This window comes from Leuciscus leuciscus (assembly GCF_965113295.1).
Source record: "Leuciscus leuciscus genome assembly, chromosome: 1".
NCBI classification, from domain to species: Eukaryota; Metazoa; Chordata; class Actinopteri; order Cypriniformes; family Leuciscidae; genus Leuciscus; species Leuciscus leuciscus.
In genome coordinates, this window is record NC_138725.1 from 40015776 (window position 1) to 40029104 (window position 13329).

At 41.3% G+C, this 13329-nt stretch overlaps 1 protein-coding gene across 6 annotated transcripts in view; it reads left to right on the forward strand.

Moving 5' to 3' along the window:
• The window catches only part of crebbpb (CREB binding lysine acetyltransferase b), a 61137-nt gene extending 49821 nt beyond the window's left edge, over positions 1-11316 (forward strand). For 4 of the 6 annotated variants that reach the window (XM_082180575.1, XM_082180576.1, XM_082180578.1 and 1 more), the window contains 16 exons: positions 383-557; positions 644-762; positions 857-1096; positions 3811-3899; positions 4582-4662; positions 4792-4848; positions 5506-5583; positions 5672-5739; positions 5822-5972; positions 6131-6277; positions 6378-6491; positions 6701-6866; positions 6987-7154; positions 7237-7398; positions 7499-7780; positions 8061-11316. In XM_082180575.1, the coding sequence (XP_082036701.1) occupies positions 383-557; positions 644-762; positions 857-1096; positions 3811-3899; positions 4582-4662; positions 4792-4848; positions 5506-5583; positions 5672-5739; positions 5822-5972; positions 6131-6277; positions 6378-6491; positions 6701-6866; positions 6987-7154; positions 7237-7398; positions 7499-7780; positions 8061-10292 (4329 nt within the window). In that variant the 3' untranslated portion in view covers positions 10293-11316. Of the gene's footprint in view, positions 1-382; positions 558-643; positions 763-856; positions 1097-3810; positions 3900-4581; positions 4696-4791; positions 4849-5505; positions 5584-5671; positions 5740-5821; positions 5973-6130; positions 6278-6377; positions 6492-6700; positions 6867-6986; positions 7155-7236; positions 7399-7498; positions 7781-8060 lie in introns of all 6 variants that reach the window. The other 2 variants (XM_082180574.1, XM_082180577.1) reach the window with 1 other exon arrangement.
• Positions 11317-13329: the final 2013 nt, after the last annotated feature.

Here is a 13329-nt window from a genome sequence, read left to right on the forward strand (position 1 = left end):
AAAGTTATTTTAAATTGCAATAATATTTCACAATGTTACTTTTTATTACTGTATTTTTGATCAGATAAATGCAGCCTTGGTGAGCAAGAGACTTTCAAAAATACTGAGAAATAATACTGACCCCAAATTTTGAATGGTGGCTAGATTTTTCATCCTTTTATAGATATTCACTGTCTCTCAATGTTTAATTGACTTTGTATTATTAAATGTATCTGTTGAAAGTTTAAACTGATTCACCTTGCTAACTCAAATACAATTTTTGTTAGAGAAATTCAAATCAGAGACGCTATTAAAAAAAAGTTCTCTTCAGTTCTCTAGTTTCAACGATCTTTCCATGTCTAATGAAACAGTCTTTAGTAATGTAATTCATGTTGTTGTTTAGGATGAAGATGTCAAACCTCTACAAGTAAAGGAGCAGCCAGAGACTGTAGAACCCAAACAGGAACAGATGGAGACGGAGGAGAAGAAACCAGAGACAAAGACCGAACCAAAAGAGGAGGACGTGTCCAGCACCAACAACACACCATCCAGTCAATCCGCCCAGTCACGCAAGAAAAGTAAAAAATAAATCCTTCAGGAAAATACATTGCAACTACATCCAGTAATATTTGTAATTTGATTCGATCATGATGATTTGTTACAGTTTTCAAACCAGAGGAGCTCAGACAGGCGTTGATGCCTACCTTAGAAGCGCTGTATCGTCAAGACCCGGAGTCCTTGCCCTTCCGCCAGCCGGTGGACCCAAATCTACTGGGCATCCCGGTAAATCCCATACACCTATTATTGGGCTGCAAATCTCTTCAAAAAGATCTAAAAGTATTAGATAATCACCATGTATTTGATCTTGTTTCTTCAGGACTACTTTGACATTGTAAAGAACCCAATTGACCTTTCCACCATCAAGAGGAAGCTGGACACCGGGCAGTACCAGGAACCCTGGCAGTATGTTGACGACATCTGGCTGATGTTCAACAACGCCTGGCTCTACAACCGCAAAACATCTCGAGTGTACAAGTACTGCTCGAAGCTGGCCGAGGTGTTCGAGCAGGAGATTGACCCTGTCATGCAGGGTCTGGGTTACTGCTGTGGGCGCAAGGTGAGAAGGAAAGAGTTGTTTGCTTATAGGTGAACGGTCCAAACCAACTCAAACTCCTCTGAAACGAACCTGAGAGCATCTCAGTCGTTCCGAGTGCAGTCTTGTTGTTATTGTTAACTATAACGGTAACACTTTACAATAAGGTTCCATTTGTTAACATTTATTAATACATTTATTAAAATCTGTTAATATTAATATAACCGAGCTAAAATGAACTAACAATAAATAGTTGTCTTTTTATTTATTAACCTTAATCAAGTTGAATAAAAACTGTAAGAAATCTTTTGATCATTGTTAGTTAATGCATTAACTTACAGTTACTAATGCCGGGTTCAGACTACACAGTGTTTTTGTCTGTTACGATAGTCACTGTGTCAGATTATACGTTTTTGACTCCTAAACTCTTGAGGTGTCGTGGACAAGAAACATGTCAGACTACACGTTGCTTCCCGACCAATCATTGCTTGCCGTCTTTAACAACATGCGTGATGTCATCGAGAAGGCGGAACTAGCGACTGACTTCCGAAAACAAGAGCGTAAACAAACTATGGTTGTATACTAGCTTAATGCTATTTCCAGTACTCGTCGGGTTGCTGAAGCGCTCCTTCAGTTAAGCTCTTTCCAAAATTGCAAAGTATCTTCTAGCAGCACCAATACCATCGTCTCTTTTGTTTTGCATGTTTGAAAGCTGTGTACAAGAAGAGCTTCTGTGCTCCGATTGGTCAATGTCACAGGTGTGACGGAACCTGTCTTGGCGGACCGAAATAAAAATTAAACATGCTAGTCTTTCTTTCGTGAAACGTCACAGACGCGGTATTGGTTGTCATCCACTATGACTCTCTATATGAGATAAAACGATCTATTGTTTCCAAATTTGTTTTTGAACCGGGCATTATGGGACCTTCTTGTAAAGTGTTACCACTAAAAATATTAAAAATTGTTTTTAGTAATTGAAATAAAGCTAAAATAAATAATGCCCTGGTTTCACAGACAGGATTAGGCCTTAGTTAGCCTGGTTAAAACCAGACCATTCTCAGTAGTAACTGAGTTATGGTCTGGCAAAGCTGCATTAATAACTCATTTCCAAAGGGGCGTCACCAACGGACGTCGCTCAAATGCCTCTGGGCGCAAAACCAATCAGAGCGATCGTCATTGTGTAAAGCCATATGCTGCGTCCTAAGTTACACTACGCCATAAAAGTATGTACTCTTTTTGTGAAGAAAAGGTATTTACTTTTGAATGTTTAGCAAAAAAGTAGGCAACTTTTGGACATACTACTTCGTCATCTTTATCGGACGAATCTGTCGCGTGCATCCCGTCATGTAAACTGCCCTGTCAATCATCTTGTCACAGTTAAAATCCTCTATTAAATCTTAATTTAATTTCCTACCGTTTCGGAGAGAAATGTAGCAGCACGTTCATCTGCCAGTGGGTCTTTCATGGAGACTGTCCTCATGTGTTTGCAATTTGAATATAATAATGCATTTAAAATTTGATGCGCTTCACCAACGGACGTCGCTCAAATGCCTCTGGGCACAATTGGATAGACCAAAAACCAATCAGAGCGATCGTCACCGTGTAAAGCCCGCCTCAACGTTTCTGATTGGTGCCTCGATTTCTAGGCCATGGAAATGGGCTTGAATGAGCTCTTTGCCAGACTACTTCTCGAGCAAATCTAAATTTGCCGGAAGTTGTCTGGGTTTTCCCAGGCTAGGCCTTAGGTCAATTAGGATATTTAAGTAGCTTTTATAAACGTGTCTTAGAAAAAAAACATTACTGATGTGCATCTTGAAACAAACCAATGACATTGACATTGACATATTTTAAGAGATATCCGTGCAAGTTACTTTCCGTTAAAACATGCATTTTAGTCTGGGACTAGACTTGAGCCTTGTCTGTGTAACTGGGGGATAAAGTATTAGATAAAAAACGTAAACAAAAATGTAAGTAGAAATTTTGCCTTGGCAATGGTAAATGTAAATTGCCTTGGTAAATGTAAGTTAATGCATTACCATCATAAAAAAATGTGGTAAAGGAGACATGTGGTGGTTTTTCTTGAGAGGTCCTTGTATTTTGAATGATTTTTGCATGTATGTAGTATTTATTATTATTTTTTATTTTTTTATTTTTTTAACTATGTTGTGTTTATGTATGGCTGCTACCTTGGCCTCAATGAGACTTCCTGGTAAAATAAAGGTAAAATAAATAAATTAAAAATTAAATAAGTTTAAGTACTTAAATTACTAAAAATAAAACTGAATAAATTTAAGCTTTTATAGAAATATAGGTAACACTTTGTTTCATTTCTGAACATTAGTTAACTACATTAATGAACTAACAATGTACAGTACTTCTACAGTACTTTAAAGTTAATTTCAACATTGAATACATTTTTTAAATAAAGTTATCTGTAACAATGCACTGTGAACTAATTCGAACACACAATGATCAGTAGTGTTTTATTAACTAACAGTAACAAATATCTGTAAAACACATATTACTTGTTTTTTGTTCATGTTAGCTAATTCATTAACTAATGCTATCAGATGCTATATGCTATAAGAGACCTTATTGTAAAAGGTTACCGAAGTATTCAAATGAAACTAAAATGAATGACAATAGAAAATATAAAAAATGCTCATTTAAAATAATTATAAATAATGCTAAAATGACAATGGTTGCACTTAACAGAATTGTCTTTTCTGTCTCCACAGTACGAGTTTTCACCTCAGACGCTTTGCTGCTATGGCAAACAGCTCTGCACTATATCCAGAGACGGCACATATTACAGCTACCAGAACAGGTAACCAATGGCGTGAGAAATGAGGTGGCGATGAATGAATTTCCAAATGGGGCCTGTATGCACTGAGATCAGGCTTGAGATGTTTAGTGCTCAGTTGTTTGCACCTTATAAACAGAGTCATAAAAGCAAGTTCAAAGGTTAAGTGTCTTGCTCAAGGGTGCAGTGGTAATACTTTGATCAGTCGTTGTTGGATTTGAATCTTTCGATTTACAAGCCTAGATCTTTGCTTACAAGCTTCACCCAGCAGACCACTAGTATTTGTGTAAATCCTGAAAACGTTGTTAATTGTCGTAATATTAAGAAATAGAATGCCTGGAAATGCTCTAGTGCATCACTTTCCCATGTTTCTCATCTCCATCTTGTTGTCTTGTTGCACTCTTTGTTTGTTTTGTGCTTATAATTTGTTCTTAAGATCCTGTGGTCAATCAGAAAATGCATGCAGCTTCTCTCTAGTGCATGAAAAGACAGACCATCCTGTTGCTATCAATCATTTTTTGATTTAACGCTCATTTGTGAGTTGGATTGCTAACCTGTGCTCTGCCTCGGCCTGTCTGCTGTGTGTCACATCTATGCCCGACCCCACATTCTGCGCTCTTGTGCTGTGCTGCTCTCCGTGTGCCGGTTTGCCTGTGCTCTTGTGTGCTGGCTCCAGTTCACCCAAATATGGCCTTGTTGCCGACAGGTATCACTTCTGCGAGAAGTGCTTCAACGAGATCCAGGGCGACAGTGTCACCCTGGGAGATGACCCCGCGCAGCCGCAGACGTATGTATCTTCTGTCGCCCAGAAAGCTTTGAGGTTTTGCTTCTATTAAATCGCACAATTACTCTTAAAGAATGAGTTGTACATGTGTAAAGATGCCATGTGGAATGTATCTTATATGTCTCTCTGCAGTATGATATCAAAGGAGCAGTTTGAGAAGAAAAAAAATGACATGTTGGACTCTGAGCCGTAAGTCTCGTCATTTTAATCCTTTGTGTGTGTGTGTGTGTGTGTGTGTGTGTGTGTGTTTTAGACTATACACTTTTGCATACTATTATAGCAACAATATGTATTCTTATGCATATGCATATTAAATGCAAATAAAGTGACGAATGAATCAGAAGCACAATCAACTATGATGTCTTTAGTCTTTCTTTGATTAGATTACAATATTGCATTAAAATATAAAAGAATTTATAATTTGAATACCACTTCCTGAAATAACTCAAGTTAGTTGTCAACTATGTTCAAGAAATTGTTTTTGCACAATGCATTTGCATATTAATAAAAAAATGGCAGGTATTCAATTGTGCATTATGTGGTGAGCGGTACTTTTAATTCTGAAAATTCACTTGAAATGGTAACATTTTACATTAAGCTTTCATAATGTTAATCTCAACATTTACTAATACATTTAATCAGTTAACATTAGTTAACACTGAACTAATATAAACATTTTATAAACTAACATTAACAAAGATTAATAAATCCTGTAAAAATGCATTTGCCATTGTTAGTGCATTAATTCATATTTACAAATTAGGTCTTATTCTAAAGTTTTACTCATGGGAAAAAAATAAATCATGCTTGTCAATATTGTTTTTAACACCTTCTCTGTATTAACAGCTTTGTTGAATGTAAAGACTGTGGCCGGAAGATGCATCAAATCTGTGCACTGCATTACGACATCATCTGGCCAACAGGGTGAGCATTTTATCCGCCTGTTCTCCTGAAGTTTAGCATGTCATGACGTGATCACTACAGCTCCTGTTTGTCTCTTCTCCTATAACAGTTTCATCTGTGACAACTGCATGAAGAAGTCAGGAAAAACGAGAAAGGAAAACAAGTTCTCTGCTAAAAGTGAGTGTTTTTGATGTATATTCCTGCTTGCCTCTCTGTCAGTGTCTGTTGCAGAATGAAGTAACTGTGTATTTCTGATCAGGGTTACAGACCACAAGGCTGGGATCGTACATCGAGGACCGAGTGAATAAGTACTTGAAAAGGCAGAATCACCCCGAGGCCGGAGAGGTGTTTGTGCGGGTGGTCGCCAGCTCTGAAAAGACCGTGGAGGTCAAACCTGGGATGAAATCCAGGTAACGTCACAGATAATGAATATCAATCCAGCATTTGACTCTGACTTAATCAGAAACAAATTGGGTCGACTTTGATTTCATGCTGACTTAGAATGTTTTGTTTTTTTATGTACCTGAATTGAAAGAAGCTAATTTTGCATCAAACTATTTCTCTGCAGGTTTGTTGACTCAGGAGAGATGTGCGAAAGCTTTCCCTACAGAACCAAAGCACTTTTTGCATTTGAGGAGATTGATGGAGTGGATGTGTGTTTCTTTGGCATGCATGTCCAGGAATATGGATCTGAATGTCCCTTTCCCAACACCAGGTATCAAGCAAATACTGATCTGTCTGAAAAGAAAACAATGCTGAATTGTGTCTTGAACAGGCAGAATTGACTGACTGTCTCGTTTTTCTCCTTTTTCCAGGCGGGTATACATATCATATCTTGACAGTATTCACTTCTTCAAGCCTCGGTTGCTAAGAACTGCAGTTTATCATGAAATCCTCATTGGCTATTTGGAGTATGTTAAGAAACTTGGGTAAGTTGTGCCACCTTGATTAAGTTAAACATGCTTACTTAAATATATGTGTAATGGTTTTTGGTGTTACAATAAATGCTTTCTCCAATCTCAGCCTAAAATTACAAGTCCACTCTAAATAAGTCATTTCATACGTTTTTTTGTTGTTGTTTGTTTGTTTTTTCATTTCATATTTAATGCACTAATGAATTTGATTTTCCCACCTACAGATATGTGACTGGTCATATCTGGGCCTGCCCTCCTAGTGAAGGTGATGACTACATCTTCCACTGTCACCCTCCTGATCAGAAGATTCCCAAGCCTAAAAGACTCCAGGAGTGGTACCGCAAAATGCTGGACAAAGCATTTGCAGAAAGAATCATTCATGACTATAAGGTATGCTGATGTTGGATTTGTATTTTAATGGATTTGCGCTCTCTCAGGTTTCATTCATAATGGGTTAACATCATATTGTCACAGATATGACTCACAAAATGGCTCACTTGTGTTATGCAGGACATATTTAAGCAGGCCACTGAGGACCGGCTTACAAGTGCCAATGAGCTACCCTATTTCGAAGGTGATTTTTGGCCCAATGTTCTGGAGGAAAGCATCAAGGAGCTGGAACAGGAGGAGGAGGAAAGGAAAAAGGAGGAAAATACAGCCTCCTCTGAGACAGTAGAGGTTAGACAGAGTGCCAAATGGTGTGAATGAGTATTTAGTGTAGTCTGTAGACATTTTTTCTAAATGTCTTGCATTTCCGCAGGGAACCCAAGCTGACAGCAAGAACGCCAAAAAGAAGAACAATAAAAAGACCAACAAAAACAAGAGCAGCGTGAGCCGCGCCAACAAAAAGAAGCCTGGGATGCCGAATGTAGCTAATGATCTTTCCCAGAAGCTATATGCAACAATGGAGAAGCACAAAGAGGTGGGACTAGACTTTTTACCTGAATACCATTACTTCCACTTAAAATGTAATAATACTTGCTAAGTGCTGACTAGATCTCCTCTTACTTCGTGAAATCCAGGTTTTCTTCGTTATCCACCTCCATGCCGGTCCAGTGGTCAACACCCTTCCTCCGATCATGGACCCTGACCCGCCGCTGACCTGCGACCTGATGGACGGCCGTGATGCCTTCCTGACACTGGCCAGGGACAAGCACTGGGAGTTCAGTTCCCTACGCCGCTGCAAATGGAGCAGTATGTGCATGCTGGTGGAGCTACACAATCAGGGCCAAGACCGATTTGTGTACACCTGCAACGAATGCCAGCATCACGTGGAGACACGCTGGCATTGCACCGTTTGCGTGGTCAGTCTCCTCTTTGTGGCTTTGACAGAGCATTTGGGTTACTGTTGCCTTTGTTTGATATTCAACAGGTAGTTAGTAAAAATGTATCAAGATCTGAGGTGGAAACTAACAGGTTGCATGTTTGAACCTCGTAAGGAGGGAACCATTGCTCTAGGACAAGTGTGCCTGTAGCTATAAATATAACGCCAGTATACCGGCTCCAGTCGTGCAGCAGTGAATTAATATTCTATACTATGATTATCCAGAAAGCAATATTAATTCTTCTTCTGATTTCTTTCAGGACTTTGATCTATGCATTAACTGCTACAACTCCAAGGGCCACGAGCACCAAATGGTGAAGTGGGGACTGGGCCTGGACGACGACAGCAACAACCAGGGCGGCGAGGCCAACAAGAGCCCACAGGAGAGTCGACGCCTCAGCATCCAACGCTGCATTCAGTCGCTGGTGCATGCCTGCCAGTGCCGCAACGCCAACTGTTCTCTGCCGTCTTGTCAGAAGATGAAGAGAGTGGTGCAGCATACCAAGGGCTGCAAGCGCAAGACCAACGGAGGCTGCCCTGTTTGCAAGCAACTCATCGCATTGTGCTGCTATCATGCCAAGCACTGCCAGGAGAACAAGTGCCCCGTGCCCTTCTGTCTAAATATCAAGCACAAGCTGCGACAGCAGCAGATTCAGCAGCGACTGCAGCAGGCGCAGATGATGCGGCGGCGTATGGCACTAATGCAGGGCCGAGGAATGCCTCCGAGTCTTCCCTCCCCAACTACCTCAGGAGGTCCGGGGACGCCCAACTCTCAGCAGCTGCAGCAGCCTAACACACCTCAGACCTCGCAGTCTTTAGCCAACCAGCCCCAACAGACACATCCAAATGTGGCTGCAATGGTGCAAGGCTTCCCCAGCCAACCACCAACACCAGGACCCCAGGGTAAACCAGGGCCGCAGTCCTCGCCCCTGCAACAGCAGCAGCAACAGTCTCCCCTGCCCATGCCTCCTCAACAACAGCCTCAGCCCTCTCCGCAGCAGCAGCAGGCTTTGAAAGTTGCGCAACAAATTGAGATGATGACCAAAGTTAAGCAGCAGCAGCAACAACAACAGCAACAACAACAGCAGCAGCAAGACTACAGAATGAATATGAACGGCATGCCGATGAACCAACCTCGCATGATGACTCCGATGCAGATGATGGGCCCTCGTGGTCCACAGATGGTTCAGAACATGCAGCCTGGCCAGTGGCCACCTGGGATGCAAGGGTCCATGCAGAATCCGCAGGCGCCTCCAACGCAGCAAGTTCCCCAGCAGCAAATGGCCATGGCTCCACAGCAGTCTCAGGTTGCACAGACGCCCCAACAGGCGCAGATGATGCAGCGCGCCTTGATGCAGCAGCAACAGCAACAACAACAGCAGCAGCAGCAGCCGAGGCAAATGCAGGCCGTCATGCCTCCCCAGCAGGCGCAACCACAGGCCCCTCAGCAACAGGGCATGCAGCAAAGAGGTGTGACCAGCAGCATCGCTCCAGGAGCGCTGCAGGACCTTCTGCGCACGTTAAAATCACCAAGCTCCCCTCAGCAGCAGCAGCAGGTCCTCAATATCCTCAAGTCGAACCCGCATCTCATGGCTGCGTTCATCAAACAGCGCACGGCGAAATACCAAGCCAGCCAACCGCAGCAGCAGCAGCAGAACCCGCAGGCCATGCTCGCAGGGCAGCCGGGAATGCAGAACATGGCTGCGATGCAAGCCGGCCCCGTGCAGAGACCCGTCATGCCCCCCCAGCAGGCGCAGCCGGCCCCGACCCAATCCATGGCGGCCCTCGGCTCCCAGGGACAAATGATGAACGCTGCGCACAACGGGAACCAGCAGCTGTTCCGCCGACAACTAATTCGTCAGATGCAGCAGCAGCAACTACAGGGAACACTCCCTACCGGACAAGGGAGATTCCCGCAGCCTCAAGGCGCAGCTAGTTACTCGCAAATCCGCATGCAGCAGCAGATGGCCATGCAGGGTGGCGGAGGGCAAATGCAACCCATGGCTCAGATGGGCCAGCCTGGCATGAGTATGGACGCCCAGCAGAATATGCTGCAACAGCGCATGCTGCAGCAGCAGCAACAACAACAGTTGCTGAAGCAGCAAATGGGCTCACCGGCACAGGCCGCTTCCATGAGTCCCCAATCACACATGCTTGCAGGACAGGCGCAGGGAGCCCACCTGCCCGGACAGGCCATGGCTAATGCACTGAGCAACCAGGTGAGGTCGCCTGCCCCCGTGCAATCGCCCCGTCCCCCTTCCCAACAGCCGCCACATTCCAGCCCGTCCCCTCGCATGCAGCCCCAGCCCTCGCCCCTACACCCCAGCCTGGCGGGACCCATGCCGGGCCCCATGGACCAGGCCCACCTGTGCACTCCTGAACAGAGTGCAATGCTTCCGCAGCTGAACACGCCAAACCGTGGAGGGCTTTCCAACGACTTGAGCATGGACACCACGGGCGACACGCTAGAGAAGTTCGTCGAGGGATTGTAGCATTAAGAGACGTTCTTTTGCGGAGAGAAAAGGTGTGTTTTGTACGTGAGAAATTAAAGACGACAAAATGTTAAGACTGTAATAGGTTTACACAACCAATGGACTGCTTCTTCTTCCTTATTGGAGGGATTGAATTAACTGTTTAAAGAGCAGAATCACAAAGGGGTTTTTTTTCTAGGAGGGGATGTCGGACCGGACGAAATTCAATCCTGGTCTACAAGGAGTTACATTTTTAATTGTTTTGTTTTTTTGTTGTTTTCGGGGAGGGGGTCATTTTGAGCTTATGGACTTTTTAAATGGAATTTCTCAAGGCAAAATATTTGATTTTATTATTGAAGACTTTCATTTTTGTATGTTTGCAAACTGAAATGCATTTTTTTTTTTTTTGTGAGTGTGTGCGCGTGTTTAGGGACTGTAAGATAATTGGTGTGGAATCAGGATCAGAATCAATCCTCATTCCTGTCTGATACGTATTCACATTTACCAGGTTTGGAAAAGGACACGCAGCCTTTTTCTCTCCAAACTGTGGAGTTTGTACAGAGGACCTGTATTCATTTGTACAGAAAGGAGCTTGGCTACTGCACACACACGAACACACACACACGAACACAAACACGCGAGCAAATTGTGAAAGTTGCTCTTATTTTTCAAGGTGCCCAGATGCGTTTATTTATTGGCCTGGATTCAGTAGTTGTCTCTCTTAAGATGTAGGAAGATGTTCCTGTTTTCTCGTTTGATCTCTGAAACATCGATGATGTCCCCTCCACCTCGCATATGAGGCCGGAGCTTCGTCTGACTGCTGATTTGTTCAAAGAGTTCTTCAGTCAACCTCTTGTTTTTTTTCTCCTCATGAAACTTGAATTGAAGGTGAACGATTCTTTAATGTAAATCATGCAGCTTGATGACATACTGTAAATAAAAGGAAAAAAGATTGAGATCGCTGTATAAACTGGTTAAGATCTTGTTTCGTACTTATATACCATATTGTTAAATAAACTGTGTGCAACAGACACAATGCTTCTGATGACTTCGTCTTGCGACTTGTTCTCGAAAATCTCATTTCCGGCTATTTATGTGCCTGAATATTTACACCTTGCACCCAACTGTCTGTTTTTACCATGCAGCAAGTGTAATTAACCATTTTAATTTATGTCTTCACTGTTTAATTGTAACTGTAAAAAAGGTGCTGTAGAAGAATAACCGTTTGAGTTTTTCCAGCATAGATTGCAGTCTGTGCTCAACACTAGCTTCACTGCGCCTCCTGGTGTCTGAATGGTGCGACTGCAGTTTAGAGCCCTTGTTCTGCAATTCACCATTTCTGTGCGCACTGCATTGGTCATTTCACAGGGTTGGATGCGATAAAATTGAAAGAAAAAAAAACACTCAATGTAAAATTTGGCCTGTTTATATTTGTTCGTTACGAGCAGTGTTGGGCAAGTTACTGTAGAAAAGTCATTTCTAGCTTCTAATTACATCTTCAACGGTGTAATTAGATTACTGCACTAATTACACTCTTTAAAAAGTATATACTAATCATTTTTCAAATCCCACAACCTTGATCAGTTGAACAATACAAGGATAGACGTGAAACTGCTCTTTTCATTCTTTCAAATAAATGTAAACTTTCTTCATTCAAATAGACTGATCAGAAAGAATTTATATTAATAACATTAGACATTAAATGTTGAAATCCATTATTGTTTTAGATTGAATTGCTCTAGTCTATAGAAAATGTAACTATAACTTGGCTTTTTAATGCACAACCTTTTGCACACTGACAGCTGTCGGAGAAGTTATAGAAAATCGCAGAAACTGAGGTATTTGTCTTCACTTATTCACTAATTATTACTATTGTCTTGTGGAAACTACATTTATTGTTCAGTGAGATTGCGCTGGTTAAATGTCAAAACACTGCTTCTCTCCATCATGTATTACTAATTCTTGGCTAATAATTTTTGGAAAGTAACGTGTTGTTTATGGTAGCCCATTTCCACCACATAAGAAAAAAAAGAGATTTATGAAACAATTGACATCAAAGTCACAACTGACAAAATTTGACACGTCACGATTATGACGTCATAATTTCAGAAACTTGCGTCTTTTTTTTTTTTAAACAGATACTAAGTCATAAGTTAAATTGGGGCATAAAAGTCATTGATGTGAAACGTCTATATTGAGAAGTTGTAATTATGATGTAAAGTTTTAACAAAAACAAAAATGTTAACATTTTGGACATCAAATAAGTTGAAAATTGTCTATTATGAATTTACACGATGACAAAGTACTAAAAACGAAAAAAAAATTCCTTTGTGTTTTTCGCGTACAGACATTAGGGGTGTAACGATACCCTCATGTCACGATTCGATACTTATCACGATATGATATTTTTGCGATACTCCATGGTAAAAGGTTAACAAAAAAATAAACTTGATTAAAATTCTAAATTTGGTTTCACATTTGGTGTAAATGAATAGGCCTGGACTTGGTGCTGGAAACCCAATGCACAGGACAATAGTGACACCAGAATAAAAATATTCATGATTCTGAAGCTGAAAACAGAATTATTTTACATTTTTTATTGCACTCTGTCAATAACTAGATATATTTAAAATAATTTAGGCCACTTTTTACACAAATATTCCCCAGTTTCATTATACATTATATTCAACATTATATACAGTAGTTTAATGTAGAACTGACAAAAACTCTGAAATTATTTATTTTTTTCAGAGAGTATTTTTTTCATTTTGGGTGAACTATCCACGATACATATTGTTGCATTTTTGTATTGCGACTTATTGTGAAACTATATTGTTAGACCGTAAACGTTGTCAAAACTATGGTTCACACGGACCCACGAGAATTATTAAAAAAGCGGCATTATTCATGTCAGGCCAGTAGTTGGCGATGTTGTAAAGAAACACTACATGCTATAGACTGAAAATGTAATCCGCATGATTCACCGTTTTCACAAATTGACGTTTTTGTTGTTTACACAGAAACTATAACACTATTGTTTTCAAAAACTTCCACTTTG